This window comes from Echinops telfairi, unplaced genomic scaffold (genome assembly GCF_000313985.2).
Source record: "Echinops telfairi isolate 266 unplaced genomic scaffold, ASM31398v2 ScPeMD7_12;HRSCAF=54, whole genome shotgun sequence".
NCBI lineage: Eukaryota > Metazoa > Chordata > Mammalia > Afrosoricida > Tenrecidae > Echinops > Echinops telfairi.
In genome coordinates, this window is record NW_022103909.1 from 7323634 (window position 1) to 7345797 (window position 22164).

The 22164-nt window shown below is 42.7% G+C and overlaps 1 protein-coding gene across 1 annotated transcript in view; it reads left to right on the forward strand.

Annotated features, from left to right (window-relative positions):
* Positions 1–7764, forward strand: part of SLC38A4 (solute carrier family 38 member 4) — a 39367-nt gene extending 31603 nt beyond the window's left edge. Inside the window, exons 14-16 of the mRNA XM_004711434.2 lie at positions 1220–1364; positions 3052–3149; positions 5050–7764. Of these exons, the coding sequence (XP_004711491.1) occupies positions 1220–1364; positions 3052–3149; positions 5050–5151 (345 nt within the window). The 3' untranslated portion in view covers positions 5152–7764. The remainder of the gene's footprint in view (positions 1–1219; positions 1365–3051; positions 3150–5049) is intronic.
* The last annotated feature ends 14400 nt before the right edge of the window (positions 7765–22164 follow it).

Below are 22164 nucleotides of genomic sequence, written 5' to 3' on the forward strand. Positions count from 1 at the left end.
CTCTCTCTCTCTCTCTCTCTTTCTCTCCCTCCCTCCCTCCCTTCCTTTCTTTCTTTCCTGGTGGAGTGGTATGAAAAGCATGCCACATTAGAAACTGCATGTCATTCAGCTTTTTATTTTTTTGGTCCGATGATAATCTGTGTGTCAAAATATAATGTACGTTTTCTCTTTGTTAAGCGAGTTCCCATCACCCCACTAGTAAGGGACTTCAGAACTCAAAGCTTCTAGTGTAAATCAAGCCCAGCCTTTCTAAAAAGGTGGCCCTGCCTGGAACTGAAGTGCTTGGGTTAAACAGTGCGCATGGGAAAGCCAGTGTTCTCTCAAAGATTCATCAGACAAGAGTGACTGCAGCTTTGTTCAGCTGTTCTAATCGAAGCAGCATTCTCCCCTCTACCCACAAGGGCCCCTCCTGGACACCAGAGAGGACGGTGAGCAGCTGATGCAAATTGGCTGCCCTTGACCTTTTGCCTACTTAGTTCGGCTGCAGGAATTTGGATGGAATCTGTCAAGAATCCAAGAAGATAGGACTGCTGTTCAATCAGATCCAGTGTTGAGTGAGAGTCTGCTCTGTGCAGGCCGCTCTAAAGGAGACTTGCTGAGGAGTACTGAGATGACTAGGCCCTGGCCCTGCCCGTTTGTGGATTTATAATCTGCTATCGAGTGGGGGGAGCAAAAGGGAGAAAAGTGAACACACACAGAAAGGATCACATCTATTTTTATGATCACACAGAGAAAAGGGTCACATCTATTTTTAAATACCAGGTAACATAAAATGCAAAATTAAGGAAAACCTGTAAAAATTCTCTTCACAAAGCATGTAAATCAATTCCATTTTGCCCTCAATACTTCATCTAGCCAGGAGATACAACTAGAAATCAACAAGGGTTTTATGGGGCTTCAAGTGACATTAGACCTTTTATTCAGATGTCTTATCTTTTACTGACTGAGATTCTTTGCAACCCAAAATTATGAAAGCTGAAAATCAGTCCAAAAATATATTAAAATCAGTACAAGATGTATGACCCAAGGAAAATGGCAGACACGCTCCCTCAAACGTCAACTCTTAAAAACTCTTAAAAGCAAACAACGCCAAAAGCATGAGAACCTTCTCGGGGATGGGGGTGGGTGGGGAAAATACTTAGTGATGAGATTCTTTGACAGAAAAAGTCAAGTCTAAAGAGCCAAGGAATGACCTCGCCTCTGCATCTTCTCGTTGCAGATCCGTACATCGGTGATCACCCTGCTATTCCCCAACAGACCCTTCAGCTGGATAAGACATTTCTTGATTGCAGCCATAATTATAGCTCTTAATAATGTCCTGGTCATACTGGTACCGACAATCAAGTACATCTTCGGATTCATCGGTGAGTTTCAGAGAGGCTTGGATCGAATCCAGATAAGCTCACCACCATCATTTTCACTCAGAACAACCTGACGCGGGCTTTTCCAATCCCGGAGTCTCCACCAAAGCAGATAACTTCATCGTTCTCCAGTGTCGTCTGGTGGCATGTGGGTTTGAAGTCGCGACCTTCATTACGCAACTCAGCTCAAGCTTCGCAAATGCTCACCCCTCTGGTGTGGCTTTTGACTCATAGTGACCCCACAGGACAAGGTAGAACTGTCCCTGTGGGCTTCAGCGGCTATAAATCTTGATGAGAACAGAAAGCCTTATTTTGGCGGTGCGCAGCCAACACATAACATTCTGTGCCCCCGTGGCATGAGCAGCGGATGCAGGAGATTCTCGTTAGCTCCCCCTGGCATCAGTCCTGAGTCTCCTCCCTTCTAAGAGACATAAGAAGTTATTCATTGGCAAGATCAGCAGGTGTTAGCACCAGAAACTACTAGTCATGTATAAGTCGTGCCACGTAGGTTTTCTGACAGAAGAGGAAACTAAGCCCCAGATCCAGAACTCCAACTCACTGCCGTCTAGTGGATTCCGACTTCTAGAGACGCTATAGAGCAGGGTAGAACTGCCCTTGTGAGTTTCTGAGACGATCACTTGTCAAGGGAGGAGTAAGCCCCATCCATGGAGTGTCTGGTGGTTTCCAACTGCTGACCTTGAGGATTACAGGCCAACTTGAAACCACTGTCCCAGCAGAGCTTCCTCAGCAGAGGTCCCATGCCTTGTGGTGGATCCGGAGACTGGGCGTGGTCTAGGCTTCTTCTCCTCAAGGGTCAGAAAGTAGGTTTGTACCTACAGGAGCCTCTCTCAAGTCAGCTGAGCACCCAAGGGTTTCTCCAGAGGAGGAGGTTGATTTTTGTTAAAGCGTACAGTTCCCTTAACTGGATGACCTGCTGACATATTTAATTTTTCATCCTATTAGAATGGTTACTCAAATTTTAAGAACAATCTAAGCTTGCAAATATCAGGTGTTGGCAACTTGAAAAGTCGGTGGTGGATACTAACTGTATGTGGTTACTTCAGGCTCCGGAGTCTGTGTTTATGTAACTACCATTACCAATGGGTGCCCAGTCTATTTTGACTCATGGCGACCCCCTGAGGTTCAGAGCAGAACTGGTGCTTTGAATGGCGATGGCCTTTGGAAATAGGCCTTCAGGCCTTTCCTCTCCAGCACCTCTACCTGTAACACCCTGTAGATGATTGTTTTTATTAAATTCAACCATTTTATTGTTTATGATGTGTTGTGCGTATTTATCCTGCAGCTCTCGTGTTAACCAAAACCAACCAAACCCACTGCTGTAGAGTCTATTCCAACGCACAGTGACTTCAGACAGGGTTTCCAAGACTGCAAAGCTGTAGGGAATACATTGCCTCCTAGTTCTCTCATGGAGTGGCTGGTGAGTTTGAACTGCCAACCTGCAGTTAGCAATCCAATGCTTACCCAACAATGCCACCAGAGCTCCTTTTAATTTTTTAAAAATATGTAAATCTATCTTCTTGGGGTGAGCAGCCAACATAAGCTTATGAGATTTAAAGGTGTGCTTTCTGTGCTGGAAAGACTTGGGTAGCTATCCACTCGGTTCCTTTAAGGCCCCTCCTTGCTCACCTGCTTTGATACCTAGGACAATGGCCTGTGTTTCTCTTCTCAGGGGCTTCTTCTGCCACGATGCTGATTTTTATCCTTCCGGCCGCTTTTTATATTAGACTTGTCAAGAAAGAGCCGCTTCGATCACCCCAAAAGATCGGGGTAAGTAACGCTTTCCCTGTCTCCCTGCTATCATGTGGCACACTTGAACCACCAGGTCTTCCACAAGAAAACAAGTTTAGTCTAAAACAAGAAAAGGCACATGATTTAAATGAAATGACAAGAACCAAAATCAAAGATGGACTGGCACTCTCTGGTGGAAAGAAACCGCGGGTGGTACGTTTCTGGCATGCAGATGATTCTGAGATTTCATCTCCTCAACCACCAGAGTCGAGTTCTCACGAAATGTTAACTGCCAGTGGGGTTTCCTCAGAGGCCCCGTGCCTTGCGCACACCAGACTGCCATGCGGATGCAGGTCGGAAGGAATGAGGCTCCCCACCAGGGCGAACAACTCACTCAGCGGATTGGCCCTGCTGTCTAGGTCCACCAGGCCCAAGGAAAGATGCGCTTTTGTTTCCCCTCCACAGGGCCCTGCCGCCCCCCCAGCCCCCACCCAAGAGAACATGCCTTGGTCTGGGTGGACTGAGATCTAGAACAGAACCATTTAGATATAAAATACAACCTTATTAGAATACATATTTTGTTTTTCCATAATAGTGCCATTGAAAGACATACTACAAATAATTATACATTTTCCCTGTAACTAAACATTACCAATAAGTGCTGAATAAAGCCCTACATTAATGTTTGGGGGAGGAAAAAAACACTTTTTACAACAATTTTGATTGAAAAGCCATCACCTCTCAGGAGTTTTAAGGACCTTTAAAAACAAACCAAACTCACTGCCATTGTGTCAATACAACCTATAGGACTCATACAACCTATAGGACTCATACAACCTATAGGACTCATATAACCTATGGGACAGGGTCGAACTGCCCCTGTGAGTTTTGGAGGCTGTAACTCTTTACGGGTGTAAAAAGCCCTGTCTTTCTCCCATGGGACTGGAAGGTAGTTCCGGACTACTGACTTTGTTTTACAGCCCAATTCATAACCATTATGCCACCTGGGCTCCTGTTCAGGACATTTGAGATGCCGTATGTCAAGAACCCTTCTGATTGCTGATTACCCTGCCCCAGAGCCTGCTCTTTATAGCCCACCTTGCTGGGACTTCAGTACCTTTGTGACTTTGGCAAGTGACTTGTCCTTTTTGTATGTGTAGGTGTGACCCATTTTCCATTTGGCCGATTACAAAACAAGTAAAATTATTTCCTAGGTCCTTTCTAGTGAAAGCAAAAATTTTTTTAGATGTTGCATCTTTACAATTTTACGTAAGAGTTGGTCTGTATATTAATATGTAAAGTCCTTCCCATGTTAAAATTCATAGATGCTTTTATTTCATTATTATAATCATTGCTATGATTTTGTTTTATGTTCCTTTTGGAAATTTTTAAATGACATAAAAACAAAACACAACAAACCCATACCTACCATCCTGAGAGATCAGTATGTGTGTGTTCCAGTATGTGTTTTACGTATATACATATACTTTAAGTCGTTGTCTCCCCAAAAATCTGCTGCAAAATTTAGGCTTGCCTTTTTCTTTCTTTCGCTTTGAAAGGTTGGTGTCCCTTAATATAGACTATTCTTTTGACCTGCTGATTTTGTCTAGAATATGACAAGCATTCCCTACATCGTTAAATCTTTCTAACACTTAAGAATCACAGGACAGTGTGTCATTTTGATTTATCAAAATCAACCATGAAGATATTGTTGAGTGTGTTGGCTGTCTCTACCCACTGTATTCTCCACCCTTCCCCAATCGGGGTCCTCTTTTGACTGCTGTGTTAGGTGTGGACAGGTGGCTCTAGGATGAATGCAGTTCAATATGTACATCTGTGTGCTGCCGTACTGAAGCCCCATATCAAAGCAAACTAGGCTAAGTGAACATGGATTCTCTGCCTCTCTCGTCTTCCCTAACAAGTTCTCTCTAAATTATAGGCTTTCATTTTCCTGGTGATTGGAATCATTTTCATGATTGGAAGCATGGCACTCATTATAATCGACTGGATATACAATCCTCCAAGTACCAAGCATCATTAACCCGAGGCAAAAGTCCTTCCCCCATTGGAAATGGCTACAAGTTATGTTCCAAAAGACATTTGAGTGATCTTGACTGGAATGTTATTCATAAGAAATAACAGGAAGAGTCCAAAGACGTTTACTAGTAACATGACCAGGCTCCTGCGTGACAGAAAACCATCGTTTTTATCAAGAATGGCTGTGTGTTACAAATCTGTTGTGCACATTTCTACCCAGGTTTCACCAAAGCAGTGTGACACGGTCAAGGTGTGTTTCTGCGGCTGCTCAAGGAGGACAAGGGCAGCAGCCTGTGATGGTCATTAGATGCCACCCCCCACCCTCTCCCCCCAACAAGTACCCAAACTCACATCCTCAGATCCATTGTATAACCAAAATGCCCTGGGGGCAAAGCTCTCCCTACTGGGTGAGCTGCCCCTGTAAGGTGCAGGAATGATCAGATGCTTGTTAGTCTGCAGCACCTTACGATTATTTATCAACAGCCTAGAAATATTCTGTCTGTCCTAGCTGACATTGAATTAGCAACTTCTTCACTCAACAGATTTTTTTTTTAATTTAAAAATAAATGTTAAAACATCTTACTAATCAGAGAGGGGCTTGATTTAAATTACAGAGCAACAACCAAAAGAAAGAAAAACCAAGGTTAGTAGCTAAACTGCCTTTTCTGAAAGCATCGTTCATGTACATGTCATCCCTACTTCTCTTGTCATTGAGCGATGGTCGCCCTCTCGTCTTCCATTCTCTTTCAGATGTGTTAGGAGGCCACACCACAGTTCATGTGGAGACACACTACCCAGTGTTGTTTGATATATTGTTATTTGATAAAACGTTCAGTGCAGGAAACTGTGATTTGCTACGTGTTCATGTATATAATCGTATTCTGTAGTCCTCGGAATTTTTATGTATGGTACATTATATTGTCATTTTTTACATGTGTAGTTTGTTCTCCTCATGGCCAAACATTTATCAGGGTGGGGGCAGGGAATTTTGAACTCGGTAGGCTCAAACATCCATTTGTATGTATCAGACTGAAAAGGAAATCTTACAATGGAAGCCAAAACTCCATGTAATTCAGTAATGCTCTTCAATGTTTACAATGATACAACCATCTACAAAAACGAAGCTCCTTATTGGCAGATGATTATCAATACCACCTCTGGTCTCCTCCTTTGTTGTTGGTTGCTGTCTTGTAGATTCCAATTCATAACAACCCCAGGTGACAGAATCCAGCTGCCTCCTAAGAGTCTCCATTGTCCTCTTTATGGAAGCAGACAGCCGCTTAGCAGCTGAGCGCTCAACCATTGTGCCACCAGGGCTCCTTTCCGTTCACTTAGCCAGTGCTACCGAATGGACCTATTGGGACTGCCAGGCTCTCATCTCCAGGGAACTAGACCGCCCGTCTTTCTCCCAGGGGGATGCTGGTGGTGTTTCCAACTGAAGCCTTCCTGTTGCAGGCCGGCCCCTAATGACTGTACTGCCAGCTTTCTGTCCTCTGACGTTAGCATGTCTACCACAGGAGTTCATGCATTTGGGCCTTGCCTGGTGTTTGTTGGCATCCACTTGTCCGTGAATACAACGTCGAGGGATTCCCCACAAAAGTAAGTGTTCACACGTTACAAAAACACACACGTGATCATTCTGACTCACCTCGGTAGTTTAGTGGATTATGACTCACCCAAACCCCATAGGCCTATAGAATTGCCTCATCCGGTTTCCAAGGTTGTAAACTCTGGCAGAAGCAGACAGCTTTAGAAGATGGAAGAAATATGCTGGCTCCTTGAACAGCTGACCTTTGAAAACTAGCAGCCAAGACCTTGAACCCCTGCACCTCCAAAGCACCTTCTATAACACACCGACACAGAGCAGATTGTAAAACTATACTTACAGCCTAGACATTTTAGAGGTTGCTGTCTTTTTCAATCGGTACCACGAACATTGGTTGGATATTTGATTTTAGCAGAGCCAATTATGATGACAGAGTCTTAGGAAATCATCTTTTAAGAGGTGATCTGAAATGTGCCTAAGAGAATATTCATTTGTTTTCTGTATGCTTTCCAAGAAGCATAATTCTGTAAATGGTATACTTTGTTGTAGAAATTGAGCATTACTAGAAATAAGCATAACTTTTGAGTGATTTTTACCAGAAAAAACTTTTCAACACACGTATCCATTTTCATTCATCTAAAGAGTGTATCAAAATAGTTGGAAGTGGAGAAAGTTACCTATTGAGTGTTTAAAAAAATGTTTAATCTGAACAGATGTAAATATCTAAAATTAATCCAAGAAACTGTAAACGCTGTATATATTTTAAGAGCTTTACCTTTGAAACGACTAACTTGAAAATGTCAACATGTGTAATTATATAAATAGTCGAAAGCAATCCTACGTTGCCAAACAGCAAACACCATTTTCCTCTCGGCTGTCATCATAATTCGAGGTCACACACACTGCAGGGCAGGCATGCAGATGCTCGCATGTGCTGGTTCATTTTACCCTGTTTGTAAACAATGAACGTTTCATTTTCTTATTTCATGTATAAGATGGTTCCATACATTGGGAGGCTTTTTTATTACAGAAAATGTACATTGGTATATAATAAATGAACTTTTCAGACAACTATGATGTGATTTTCTTTCTATTGATCAAAGGACTGTGAAATATTTGTACATGAAACAAAAATTTAAACCTAAATATTGCCTTTCTTATTATATTGGCATATGCTCCCTTTTTATTGTTACCCTTGAAATATAACTTTTACTTACAACTGTCCAGAAAATATTTGTCATCTATCTCAGCAAAATAAACATCTGATCCTAAATACATTTTATTTTATGTCAACATGTCAACCTCCTAGAATGTGTGGGGAGGAAACGACTCTCTTTAAGATGAATTAGGATCATTTATTTATGATTGGAAGTGAAAAAATAAGGAAGAAACATAGAGGTAGTAAAATAAAGATATGGAAGAAGGGAAAACTATGTGAATGTACCATTTGGGGGTAGAAATAGATAATTGGTGAGATTGATGGGTTATATGTTAAGGGTATGCTTCACCTAATTGAAACTGCCCAATATTTCTCCAAAGTGGTTATACCATTTTTATGTCCATTAGTAATAAACACAAGTTCCAGTTTCCCCATATCCTCCCCAATATTTGGCATTTTGTGTTTTAGTATTTAGTAGGCTTTCTAGTGAATATGATTTCACAGCACCTAACACAACAGAGTGGGCATGAAATAGTACCTATGGTTTTAATTTACATTCTTCTTTTATAAAGTGTTCAAGGCTGCTCCTCATTTGGGGGGAAATTATTCTTGTTAGGTGTTTTGAGTTGCTTCCATTAAGGGAAACTCTCAAGTCGACAAAAACTCACTGCCATGGAGTCAATGCCAACATCCAGGGACCCGACGGGACAGAGTAGCACTGCCCCTTGGTGTGTCTGAGGCCCTACATCTTTACAGGAGCAGAAATACTCAGCTTTCTCCCAGAAACAGCTGGTGATTTCAAACTGCTGACCTCACAGTTAGCAGCCCAAAACTAACCTCCTACAGCACCCAGGCTCTCATCCTACGTGTAACTGAAAATAAATAACTCACTGCCGTCGAGTCAATGCTGACTCAGAGCAACCCTATAGGACAGGACAGAACTGCCCCTAGGAGTTTCCAAGACTGTAACTCTATACGGGAGTAGAAAGCACCATCTTTCTCCTGAGGAGTCGCAGGTGGTTTTGAACTGCTGACCTTGAAGTTAGCAGCCCAATGTGTCAACCCTATGCCACCAGAGCTCCTATGCACCGTAGAACACACCATTGCCCTTTCCTGCACCATCCCCACAGTTGCTATTATGCTTGAGCCCATTCTTGTAGTTATCATGTCTAGCTCTCTCAGTGAGGGCCATCTTTTTTTGCTGACTCACTACTTTACCAGGCATGATGTCCTCTTCAGAGATGGCTTCCATTGGATGACATGCCTAAAGTCAGCAAAATGGACTATCTGCATCCTCGTTTCTGAAGAGATTCTGCCTGTGTTTCTCCACGTCAGATTTGTTTGTTGTTCTCGAAGTCCATGGGATATTTAACATTCTTCACCAACACCCTAATCCAAATGTGTCCATTCTTCCTTGGTCTTCCTTATTCATTGTCCAGGTTTCAGCCATTGAAAATACCCTGGCTTGGGTCAGGTGCACCTTAGTCATCCAAAGCAACGTTTGTGCATTATAACCCTGTGAAAGGGACCCTTTGTCGCAGACTTCTTGACTGCTGCCTCTGGGGGAACTTAATTGTTGACAGTGAGATGAAATCCTTGAACTCCAATGTTGCCTCCTCTGACAGAGCTAGGTGTGGGGGTTTGTCATCGTCGCTGTGATTTGCAGCCTCTTGAATGAAGGCCATATGTAGTCTCTGATCTTCATCAGGAAGTCTTTCAAGTCTGCTGCAGTTTCAGCAAGCAAGGTGATGGTATCTGCATATCCGAGCGTATGACCAAGTCTTCCTCGGGTCCTGATGTCACGGATCCTTCACAGGTCAGAATTCGATCGTCTTTCATTGTCAATGCGGAGTTCTTCAGATATTCGCGATATGTGCTTTGTCAGGTTGTGAACATATTATCCCAATCTAGAGTATATCCATTTTTCTAAAAGTGTCAGAATTACATCTTTCAGGGCCTAGGTCTTTATAGCTCAAAAGTCTGCAATGGTATAAGATCAATTAGAAGGAAGGCTGTTGCTGTGATGAAATGCTTACATTCAAATAGCTGGAGACTTCCACTTTTCCTTTTCGACAGTGTATTTCTGGGTCTTAGCAAGCTTTGTAAACCACATGATGATCTAGTTCTTGTGTTATATACAGTTCATCCTTGAACAACATGGGATGGAACTGCAAGGGATCATTTATACATAGACATTTTTTAAAATGTCATGTGACTGAGGAAATGACATTGGGGCCATAGCTCCTCTGGCTCCTCTGGCTCCCAAGGCCAATTGCCACAAGGCAGTTGTCAGACTTGCCTCCATAGTCCATCCCTTTTCACTCAGTTCTGACAGCAACAGTCTCTCCCATAATATTCCACTTTTAATCTATGTTCAATAATTCATAGCTATGGCCACAAAGAACTGCTAGACAATGCCCACAATTATGCTATTTACTAGAGAAGTTAACAAGTTACAATTCAGGTGCAAAGTACTCAGGATATAGGTGTTAAGTCAGGACAGTTTCTTTTCTGCTATGCTTTTAGACAGGCCTCTTTCAGGCCCTCAGCCTCTTGGGCTGACCTCTGCCCCGCTTGGGCAATATTACAAAGCTCTCTTAGGACTGCCAATAAATGTCCAAAGGGCATGCCATTTTGCCATAGGCCTCGGCTAATCCTATGGTGTTAAGGCTGTCTCCTGCATCAAAGAGATGCAATGCAGACGGATCTCAGGATCCAAAGGACGCACGCACTCCACTCCTGACTCTTCCCTCTTGTTGGTAATCAAATCCACCCTTCCTGCTTCTGAGATGGCTGATTTTATATCCAGAAGGATGGAAACAGCTGAATCACACAATCCAATCAGGATCTTCCACCTTCTTCTAACCCAGAGCAGTAGGACAATTAAGGTCTTTAATGGGAGCAATTAGGGCCATGGATGTTCTTAGGTGCCAACAAGTCAGGTCTGACTCAGCGATCCTATGCACCACAGAACAACCCCCTGCACAGTCCTGCGCCACCCTCGCAACCGTTCCTGTAGCTGAGCCCATTGATGCAGCCACTGTGTCAGTGCAGCTCGTCAAGGGCCCTTTTCGTTTTCACCAGCCTCCACTTTATCAAACACAATGGTGTTTTTTTCTCCAGGGATTGGTCTCTCCTGAAAATAGGTCCAAAATATATAAGATGAAGTCTTGCCATCCTGGCCTCTCAGTAGCTCTCTGATCTTAAAGCTTCCAACCCATACTAGTTTGTTGTTTTAGCATTTAGCTTTCAGTATTCTTCTGCAGCACCACCATTCAAATATATATGTATTCTTCCACAGTCTTCCTTACTCAATGTCCAACCTCCACAGGCATAGATGCAATGGAGAATACCGTGGCTTCGGTCAGGTGCACCTTGCTCCTCAAAGTAACATCCTTGCTCTTCAGTACTCTCAAGAGGTCTGGCGCGGTAGAGCTGCCTAATGCAGCATGTCTTTTGATCTCCTGACCGCTGTTTCCACGGGCATTGACTGTGTCCAAGCAAGACAAAATCCTTGATAACTTCAATCTTTCCTCCATTCATCATGGTGTTTCCTATTGGCCAAGTTATGATCAGTTTTGGCTTCCCTAACATTGAGTAGTGTAATTCATCATACTGAAGGCTTCAACCCTGATGATTTGCTCAGCAGACAGGTTGAACAGGGCAATGGCTGGAAGAGCCATATTAAATAATTCCATGCATTGCCTGCCGTGCCATGACAATAATGATCTTTGTGTGAGCAGTTGGCTCTCAGAAACAACCGGGAATCATTGTAAGCATTGTGAGCATCATGATGCTCATGTATTTCTCATATTTAGAAGAGTACTATAGTAGCATTGGTGATGCTGCAAGGGCTCCCAAGAGGTTAAGTCATGACATAACCGGTTTAATTTCTTAATATGTACCATAGATTGACAGTGACAGCTGTGGTGGCCCACCATTTTAAGATAAATAAAGACATTTATGGATCATTGTGGTAAAAAAAAGAAGAGGAAATTTTCCAGCAACTGAAAAAACTTGCACTTCTTGTGAAATAGTTTTTTTTAATCTCATATTGATAGTGAAGCTTTTATGTAGGTGCAGTATACATTGCACATAGAAGACTATTGCTAGTTGACCATGTAATCAGTAAGGATTCAGGTCAGCAATAAGTGATTAATCGTTAAGTTTGGGGGGAGTCAAATGTTATCCATGAATTTTTGACTGTGAGGGGGATAAGCATCCCTAACCCCTGAGTTGTTGAAGGGTCAACTATAATAGTTTTATTTAAATAACATTTTCTATGTGACTTTGAATCTTGATTAGGTGATTGGTACTACCTAGATTGTCCCAGAACATCAAAAACTCATCCTGGCTACTTGTTATCAACTTTATTAGTTTTCTTGTTAGAGTCACACGTAGATTACACATCAGGAATGAGCTCATGTGGTCCTTATGTATATCCTGGAAAGGTTGCCCCTTTCTCTTGACTCCTCCACTTTCCCTCCATGTGCAGAAGCCGTTTGCACGGCTTCTACTTTGGGAACCTGCATCTCATAACTCTTTCCTTAAAGTATGCCATAATTAATCAAAAGAAGCTATGAGGAAACTAATTAGGAACAAAAATCTGTAAACATTTTAGGGGAGAAATATTTGATAACTTCATGGGAAAGTAAAATCCAGTGGACGATGTTCGAAAGGCCATGGGAAAGGCACATACCTACACAAGAGGGGACAATAATTCTGTAGACTAGAGAGTAAATCATTTTTAACCCACACCAAAAAAATCAATAAATTCTGAACATATGACTAATACAATTCAATAAGAAAAACAAAATTCTAAAAGGAACATGAACAAAAACATGAGATCATGGAATAAAACTGACTGACCATTTGACCTCATGATGAATCTAAAACATGCAAAGGAAAACTCCAATTAAATACAGTTGTTTGATTCATCAGACTAACACGCTAAACCAAGAAAACCACGTTCAGTGCCAGTTGGTGTGGAGAGTGGAGTGTACTCATGCAATGCTGGGGGCAGAAAGCCTTGGCTCAGCCTTTGTGAAGCGCAATTTAGCAACATGTGGGACAAAGTTGAGAAGCTTTGCTAGTAGGATTTCAGCTCATACGTGCAAGCGTTTATTCCAAATGAAATGTCTGAACATGTCTCTGCGATCAGCGATTGTTGCATAAGTTATTGCAGTGATAGCTGGTCTAGGTCTCCTTAGGGTGCCTTCAAAGAAAGGATCCCATCAAACCATGGGCTTCCGAGAGAATTTGCTGAGCCAGTTAAATATAAAAACAGTTCATTCAGAAGGTTACGGTAACTGACTTATGGGATCTAAAATGGAAATCTTGAAAAATCTTCAGTAGAGGCACAGAAATATCACAGGAGCTGATTAGGAAAAATTCAGAAATTTGAAAACCACTTTGGTGAGAAAAAAATCTGAGGGTTTTTTTCCCCATCGCAATTGCATCTGCTCATTCTTAAAGGCAAATAGGGACTGCCGCAAGATAATTTCCTTGGGAAACCGTACCCCATCCACCCCACAGTTCTGATCGTGTGCCTTCAGGCTTATTTTTGTTCCTCAAAGTCAAAGAACATTGAAAACGACCATGATTTAAGTCTACTGCAGATTCCAAAACTGCCATTTGATGAGGGGTAAATGGAAGAGAGCAGAACTCTTTAGGGAAGATTGGTGGGATGAAACACGGTCTTCAGAAGCCTATTGGCCCACGCAGAGGATGTGTTAAGAAACAATCACTTTACATTTTGATACTTTTGTTTAATAAAGGATTCTATGATTTTACAGCAATGCTTTTTTACTCAACCTCATCGAGAGCACGTTAAACATATCAGAAAACTTTATCAACTCTTAGCTCTTGAAAAAAACTGACACTAGAGAGAGAGACAGTGGAAAACATCCTGGGCCACTAAGTTTTCAAGGATGACATTCCTGCTCAGAGCATCCAATCCACACAGAGGACCATAGTATTGGCCTTACCACAAAACACTACACCCCCTCACTGACCCACAGCGCTACAGGGGGCAGCCCGGAGACACAGTGCAGGAATTGTGCCCAGTCTGACTCCCCGGCCCCTCTGTTCCCCACCCCACCACCCCACCCCACCCCCGCCCCCACCCACCCTACACACACAGGGCATAACAGGAAGGGAGCGCAACAGAGCAGCAAGGGAAGCAAAGCAACAAAGTGCCCAAGGAATTCTGAAAATAGATTTCGGACTCGGGGGCCAGGGTTTGGCACTGCATCAGATCCAATCAGAAAGTATTCATAAGCGTCAGCAGACATCTGGAACTATTCGAAACTACTTTTTTCTTGTTTTGCTTTGTTTTTTCATGTCTACCTATATAAGATAGGCAGGATAAACAATCCAGAGGAGAAAAAAATGGGACCAATGGTTCCAGAGGGATAGGGGAGAGGAGGAGGTGGGAGAAGGCGAGGGGGTAGCCAACAAACCTAGGGACAAGGGAACAACAAGAGATCTAAAATCAATGGCAAGGAGGGCAGAGAATGCCTGGTGGGGTTCAATCAAGTGCAGTGTAGCTGAGAGGAAATACAGAGAGCCATATGGAGGTTGTACATGAAAATGGGACTAGAGGAAAGTAAAAGGAAATAGAGGAAAGAACTAGAAGGCAAAGGACATTTATTGAGGTCTAAATACAGTCATGTACATATGTAAATATGTTAGCATATAATTAGAGGGATATAGGTCTATGTACTTATATTCATAGGTTAAGTGTTAGGGTAGCAGACAGGCATTGGGTCTCTACTCAAGTACTCCCTCAATGCAAGAACACTTTGGTCTAATAACCCTGCATTCTGTGATGCTCACCTTCCAGACACAATCACTGAAGACAAAATCGGTGCATAAGCTAATGTGGTGAAGAAAGCTGATAGTGCCCGGATATTACAAGATATAGCTTCTGGGGTCTTAAAGGCTTAAAATTAAAACAGCGGCAATCTAGCAGAAAAGCAGCAAAACCTACATGGAAGAAGCACACCAACCCATGTGATTACAAGGTGTCCATGGGATCAGGTATCGTGCATCAGAAGACCCAAAATAAACAACAATTTCAATGTGAATAAGGGGGCTTGGAATGGAGACCCAAAGCCCATCTGTAGACAATTGGACATCCCCTTACATAAGGGTCACAAGAAGGGATGAACCAGCTAGGGTGCAGTATAGCACCGACTCAACACACAACATTCCTCTAGTTCTTTAATGCTTCCTGCCCCACTATCATGACCCCAGTTCTATCTTACAAATATGGCTAGACCATAGCATGTACACTGGTACAGATAAGAACTCTCAACACATAGAATCCAAGACAGAAAATCTCCTCAGGACCAGTAATGAGAGTAGTGATACCGTGAGGGTAGGGTGAAAGTGGAGGGAGAAGGGGGAGAAAGGGTAACTGATCGCAATGATCAACGTACAATGCCCCCCACCCCCAAACAGGGGAATGGACAACAGAAATGTGGGTGAAAGGAGACAGCAGATGGTGTAAAATATGAAAATAAAAATAATTTATAAATTATCAAGGGCTCATGAGGATGGGAGGGTGGGGGAGGGTGGGGAAAAAGAGGAGCTGATACCAAGGTTTCAAGTAGAAATAAAATGCTTGGGAAATGATGATGGCAGCATATGTACAAATGTGCTTGATACACTTGATGTATGGATTGTTATAAGAGCTGTAAAGGCCCCAATAAAAAGATGTATTAAAATTTTAAAAAATAAATTTTAAAAATTTAATTAAAAAAGAAAAAACAGACACCTAACAATCTTGTGATGTCATACAGAAAAGTCACAAGGAACTCCCTAAGGGTCTGGAAATTGCATATTTTGGTACCAGATAACTTTTTTTCCCTTTCTTTAGAAGAGAGACCGAGAACTGTACACTGCACAATAAGTTCTCATTGGGTTTTACCTTCTTTCATTCTTAAAACCAGACCCAATGGGTTTTCTGAACAGCTGGTATAGCTACTGAGAAACCAGCTTCCTTCATAGAGCAGGAAATTCTCTTATATTTGAACATTTTCTAATTGATTATTGATTATATTGGGGGTGGTGGCATGAATACAGAGAACCCATCCTCTCAGACGGGAGCTTTTAAACGTTTTTTTTTTTTCTTCCCTAACACCATAATTATTTTAGCAACATGTTTCTAGCTTTCCCAGAAAGATCCAAGTGTCCTACTGCAAAACTGTAGATCTGACTATGGGGTCTGGCTGGTGTTAACAGAAGGTTGGGCGTAGCTGGGACAGCCCACCAGGGAGAAAGCTGACTTGGCTGCTTTGGCACAGAGAGGGCAGCCTGCCATTTGGGTAGTCCAGGACTGCCTACCTTAAGCAGAAATAGAACTTTTCAGGGTCTATTTTTGGTGGTTTATTATGTACGTCTGGTTCTCTGTTCCAACAGCTTAATTAAGATCTAAATAAAATGCTAGCTTCTACATTAACAATAAATAAGCATGTAGAAGAATGGTCTCCAAAGATATTCATACCTGTAGCAGTTACATTTTATGCCAACTTGAGTTTGTATGCAAGTGCAGTGGCAGAGCCCAACCTGGCCATCAGGTCACAGTCTGGTGATGCCTCCTGGGAGGTGTGACCTATTTATAAGATGGACAGTGGGGATCCTTCCTCTTTCTCTGCCCTTTTGCTTTCCAGCACGGTGGGTCTCTGTGTCTGCCTCCAGGGGTAGCCCCATGTGGACTGTGCAACGCTGAAAGCTGTTGGCATCCTGTCATATTCCCACTAACCGTGGGTCCACACAGCTTTGTACCCACCAGCCGGTGATATCCCAGCTTCCTGCTTCACCTTTTGGAATCCTCGGCCCGCAGCTACATGAGTCTGAAGAGGGCCTGGGCTAGCATCAGACGTATGGACTTGAGTTGGACTGGGCTGGGGCACCTTCTTGATGTAAAGTTGCTTTTGATCTAAATTTCTTGCTTGTGCATAGATGAGTTGTTACTGGTTTGCTTCTCTAGACAACCCGGCCTATTACAGTACTCTGTGTCATGGAACCTGTGATTATGCTGCTTTACATGAAAAATGGGACGTTGGCAATGTAATTAAGGTATGGATGTGGTAGTTACATGATCTGGTGTCAACTTGTGAAGGGGTGGTGTCTAACCCTGTCAATCAGGTTGCAGCTTGATGACCCCATTTGGAGGTACCAGGGAGCTAAATGGCTCACTGAAGGTGAGATACAAGAGACTGTCTGCTTCATCTTCCTGCTGACAAGACACACGGAGCTACACTAGAGCCCTGGAGCTGGAGGAGTCACATGGAGATCCTTGCCAGCATTGACATGCTTCCACTGCCTCTGGATCCCTAAGACTCTCCACACACAGGCCTGTGATCTTCCTGAACTCAGCGTTGTTGCATGTGTTGCATGAGTCTGAAGAGGAGTTTCTAGGTTGATATGGGACATATAGGCTAATATCGGACTTATGAACTTGATCTGGACTGGGCTGGGATGTTTTTTTATTATACAATTATTCTTTGATATAAAGTTCTCTATTACATACATATGAGTATCTATGAATTTATTTCTCTAGTCAACTCAGACTAACACAATGGACTTAAAAAGGGGCATTATTTTGGGTACTTTAATCACAGAAACCTCTAAAACCAGAAAACCTACTTTCAGTGAAGTCAGAGAGACATGGTAGAAGGGGAAGTCAGAGATTTAAAGCATGACACGGACTCAACTAGAAAATTAGTACAACTGCTCATCAAAATTAAGAAGAAACATAAGTAAACGGCCAGGATGATATGAAAAGGAAATCCGTAGACAAAAAGAACTCAAAACTCAAAGTATGGGTAGAACAAAGAAACAATTAACACCACACACACAAAGATATAATGAAATGACAACCTTTGCTCAACTAAAGACAATGATGAGAAGACAAGGGGGGAGGGGAAGCCGAGGGAATGAAAATCAGGAAAGGAGGGTGGAAATGAAGAGAGTCCTGACATATGATGTGGACATCAACAAATATCAGGGAGCAAATTGTGTCTACACTGTTGATTGGAAAACTTACTTGCTAATTCAATGATCAGGAAACAGATTGTTGATGTAGGCAGAAAGTTGGACATACCGCGAACGAATCAAAAGTAAATGCTGGAAATCAAAAACACTGTGACAGAAATGAAGAATGTCTTTGATGAATGAGCTCATTGGTAAAGCGGACATGGTTGAAGAAGAAATCAGTGATCACGAACACATGTCAGTAGAATCTTCCCAAATGGAAAACCTAAGAGAGGGGAGAATATCCAAGAACTCTGGGGCAGGTACAAAAGGATAATGGACGATCAGAGCAAGAATAAAGAAAATGTTCAAGAAATGGTGGCTGAGAATTTTCTAAGCTGAATGACAAACACCAAACCATAGGTGTAGGCCGTGCAAGGAACACCAAACAGGATAAGTAACAAAAGCACACAGGTGGGGGGGGGGTGAGGGAGTAAAGCCAAACGCCACATATTCAAATCACAGCGAGTCAAAAGTCATGAGAAAATATTTACTGAAACACTCAGGAGAATAAAGAGCAGGGTTGAGAAACAAAGGTCAGAATTACAGAGAGTGGAAGATTTAAAGTATGGAGAGAACAACCACACAAGTGTAGAATTTGACACCCAGAAAAATTCTCTTTAAAAGTGAAGGATAATAACGGTTTTCTTAGATAAAAAATTGAGAGACTATCTTTGGCCAGTAAACCTGCCTTGTGGGAAATGGTTTAAGTTTCTCAGAGAAAGAGAAGAAAATTGATATACATCGGAAACTTGGATTGACATCAAGAAAGGAAGAGTACTCGAGATAAAATATTTAAATCTTTTATTTTTCCTTATTTTAATTGATATGCTAGATAGGTTTGTTCACAATGATAAGAGCAACAAGCCCATTGCTGTTACGTCAATTTGGACTCGTAGCAAGACCACAGAACGAGTAGATCTGTCCCCATAGTCTCCAGGGCTGACATTTAGCCCCGTGGTGTTTCCAAGGCTGAGGCAGACTGCCACATCCTTCTCCTTCGAAGAGGCTGCTGGGTCCTAACTGCTGGCCTTTGAGTTAACAGTCATGCCCCTCACGACTGCACCATCGAAATGAACAAGCGCAGCTCAATAAGTAATCTGAAGAAGGAATGGGGAACACCCTGTTGTAAGTCACCTGCACTACCTGTTCAGTGGAATCGTGTTCTTTGAAAGTGGGGTTAGATTAGTTACCAAGCCTAAGGTAGCCACTAAAACCTTTTTAAAGGGAGCATAATTGACATGCTAAGGCTGAAGAAAAGATGGAAATATATAAAATACTCAACCTAAACCACAGAAGGCATAATAAAGAGTACAAGATGAAAGCAAAGACAAAGGCAATAAATCGGGACAGGTATCAATATGGTAGATCTTTATCTCACGATAGCACTAAACCCCTCAAATGTGAATAAGCTAAATCAAAACCTACATCCAAATATTTAGAAGAGCTTTATTCATAATTGCCAAAAGATGGAAGCAATAGGTAAACGGGCAGGAAAAACCAGCTGTGGCATATCCACGTGATGAGCAGAAATAAGCTACTAAGCGACCCGGAAGAACCGTTAGTGCCACCTCTGACGTGAACCCTAAGTAAAGCACACCAGTTTGAAACGCTCCAACCACCTGGCCTTCTGATGGGACCCAACTGTAGACATTGGAAAGCTTGGTGGTTGTCAGAGGCCAAGGGGAAGAAGGACATTGCATTTGTAGGGCAGTGAGATTCTCTATGGTGCTGTGGCAGTGAGCACAGGGCGCCTTGCCTTTGCAAAAAAATCACAGAATTGTGTCCACGAAACTCTGAGGTCTAGTGGAGAACAATGTATCAATATTCATCCCTCAGGTACAATACAGGTACCACAGAACCTAAAGAACAGTGTGCAGAGAAGGTTTGGGGACACTCCCTATACCTTCTGCACAATTTTTCTATAAACCTTAAACTTCCCTGAGGAAATTAAGACCTATTCAATTTTTTGTAATGGGTTCTTCAGGAAGAAAATCACTAAAATTAGTAAATCTCAAGAAGACTAAAGAGTGAAAAGTAAGTATTGCCTTTTTTTCTCAGTTAAAAAATAAACTTTATTAACCGGTGGTCAAAAGGAAATAGGCATCCTTTGTCCTAGAGCTTTTACTCTTTACTTGGTGCATAACAAAATGGTGTGGTCACCACCACTCTGTCACTGTAACTCTAGGAGGGGTGTGTGTGTGTGAGTGAGTGAGTGAGTGAGTGAGTGAGTGAGTGAGTGAGTGAGTGAGTAAAAGTAAGTCAGAACAATGGAGGGTTCTTGGGAAGCGGTCTTGTAAGCTATGAGCGTCCTGTAGACGGAATGTTTTTCAAAGCAGTGTGGTTTGGTCTTACGGGATAACTTAGTAGATTCACGGAAAGGACGTATTGTATCCAGTATTACTGAACAGAAACTGAGGACCCCGGCAGTAGTACACTGGTTTCCCTTCCGCAGTTGGTTTTCCTGGACTCTCTGAGCCCCCAATCTGTCTCATGCTGTGGGTTGCTCCAGCACTAAGTCTCCTAATGAATGTCCTTTATTCTCAGCTTGACATCAAGTGTGTCACTAAGCTGGACTTTTTCCACCAGCCCTAAGGGTACAGGGAAAAAAACAGAGACCCAGTTCTTGCCTGTTCGGCTTCACTCGGCCTCCCTGGATAGCCTTGAAGCATTTATCAAGGTCATTTTGTGACGAACCTGCATGAGGTTGACTAGTCCATGGTTCCTGTCGTTGACCTCGCCAAGGGAAGCTTAACTGGTGTTCACCAAGTGACAGTCGTGTTTCCTCTGTGACTGCCAGCTTTTGAATGTAAAATTTTGGAGCCTCGCCAAACTTCATCTGGTGAGGAAGAGGTTGCCTATACCTAGCCTGCAGCAGCCTCTGCTCCCAGACGGACAATCAGCCTTTCTTGAAGCTTGTGCTAATGCTGCAATTTAAAGAAGGCCCCAAATAGTTGCCATGTTGCATTTATCTCTTTTCTTTCCTGAAGGGACACATTTTGGTCAGCTGCTGATGGGCGGCTGCAAAGATACAGCTGCTGCTACCACGCCAGGTTCCTCATTTCACTCTGCAGGAAAATGCAACGGGCATGGGTCGGTTCAGCCAGTGACGCAGGCCTGTGCAATAGGGGTGCTTATCGCATAAATGGTTTTCTGTTTAATAATATTCCCCATAAAGTACGGTTTAAGACAGATTGATGAGCATATTTTAACACCTTGTTTAGAGTCACAGATTGATAGCATGCTCATTTTACTTCTTACTCCATCACTTCGGATTGGAGAGGAGTAAAGTCAAGAGTTAAGACTCAGGAGGCCTGCGTTTTGGTCACCATTCTGTACCAGGTGATCCTGCAAAATCCACTCCCATCCCAGAAGCCAGATCCACAGAAGACATGGTGACCTGAAGTGGCTCCTCCTGAAGGACCTCTGAGGCTACAGAGGAGGCTTTAGCTAGAGGAAAAATGACCAATTAAAAGTGACAAGATAGCTGCGTTCTTGTGGTTGCTTTAAAAGCTCCCTGAAAGACAGATTGACTTGCACTTTGGACAAAAGTTGAAAGTCAGGTCATGGCTTCCTGGTTTACTCATCTCTTCACACTCCAGCCCCAGTTCTTCTCAATAACAACAACAGCACACACGTACCTCACTGTACCCACACTGTGAGCCAGTGCACAGGCACACACACATAGATACATGTGCAAGCAGTACACACTCATACACACCACACACTAGTGTATATATCTTACCGTAACAGCAAAACCGTGACTCAGGAATGACCAGGTGACACGCTCAGAGAACTTGAAAGAGGAAAAATGTATTAGCTGCTGACCCAGAGGAATGAGCGTTCCAGAAGCCCTGGGTGTAGCTTTTATAATTTATCTGCACGAGCAAGGTCACAGAAGCAGAAAAAGGAGGCATTTCTAGTGCAGAAGTCTTTGTAAAAGAGGAAGCAGGGTCGGTTGGGGGAGGGGTGCATTCTGGGAATGAGAAAGTAGATGAAGTGAGGCAATGCTTTGGGCTTCTTTTCCAACAGTTCAAACCCCCTATTAGGAGTTTCCTTACAATACTATACATATGGGCTATAGACGGCATCATGGCACACAGAGAAAAGATCGAAGTTGACAAGAATTTCACTTTTCTTGGATCCATAATCTTCACTCATGGAAGTAGCCAGTCAAGAACTCAAATCACACATTATATTGGACAAATCTGCTACACCAGATGCCTTTAAAGTGTTGAAGAACAAGGATGTCACTTTGAAGACTAAGGTAT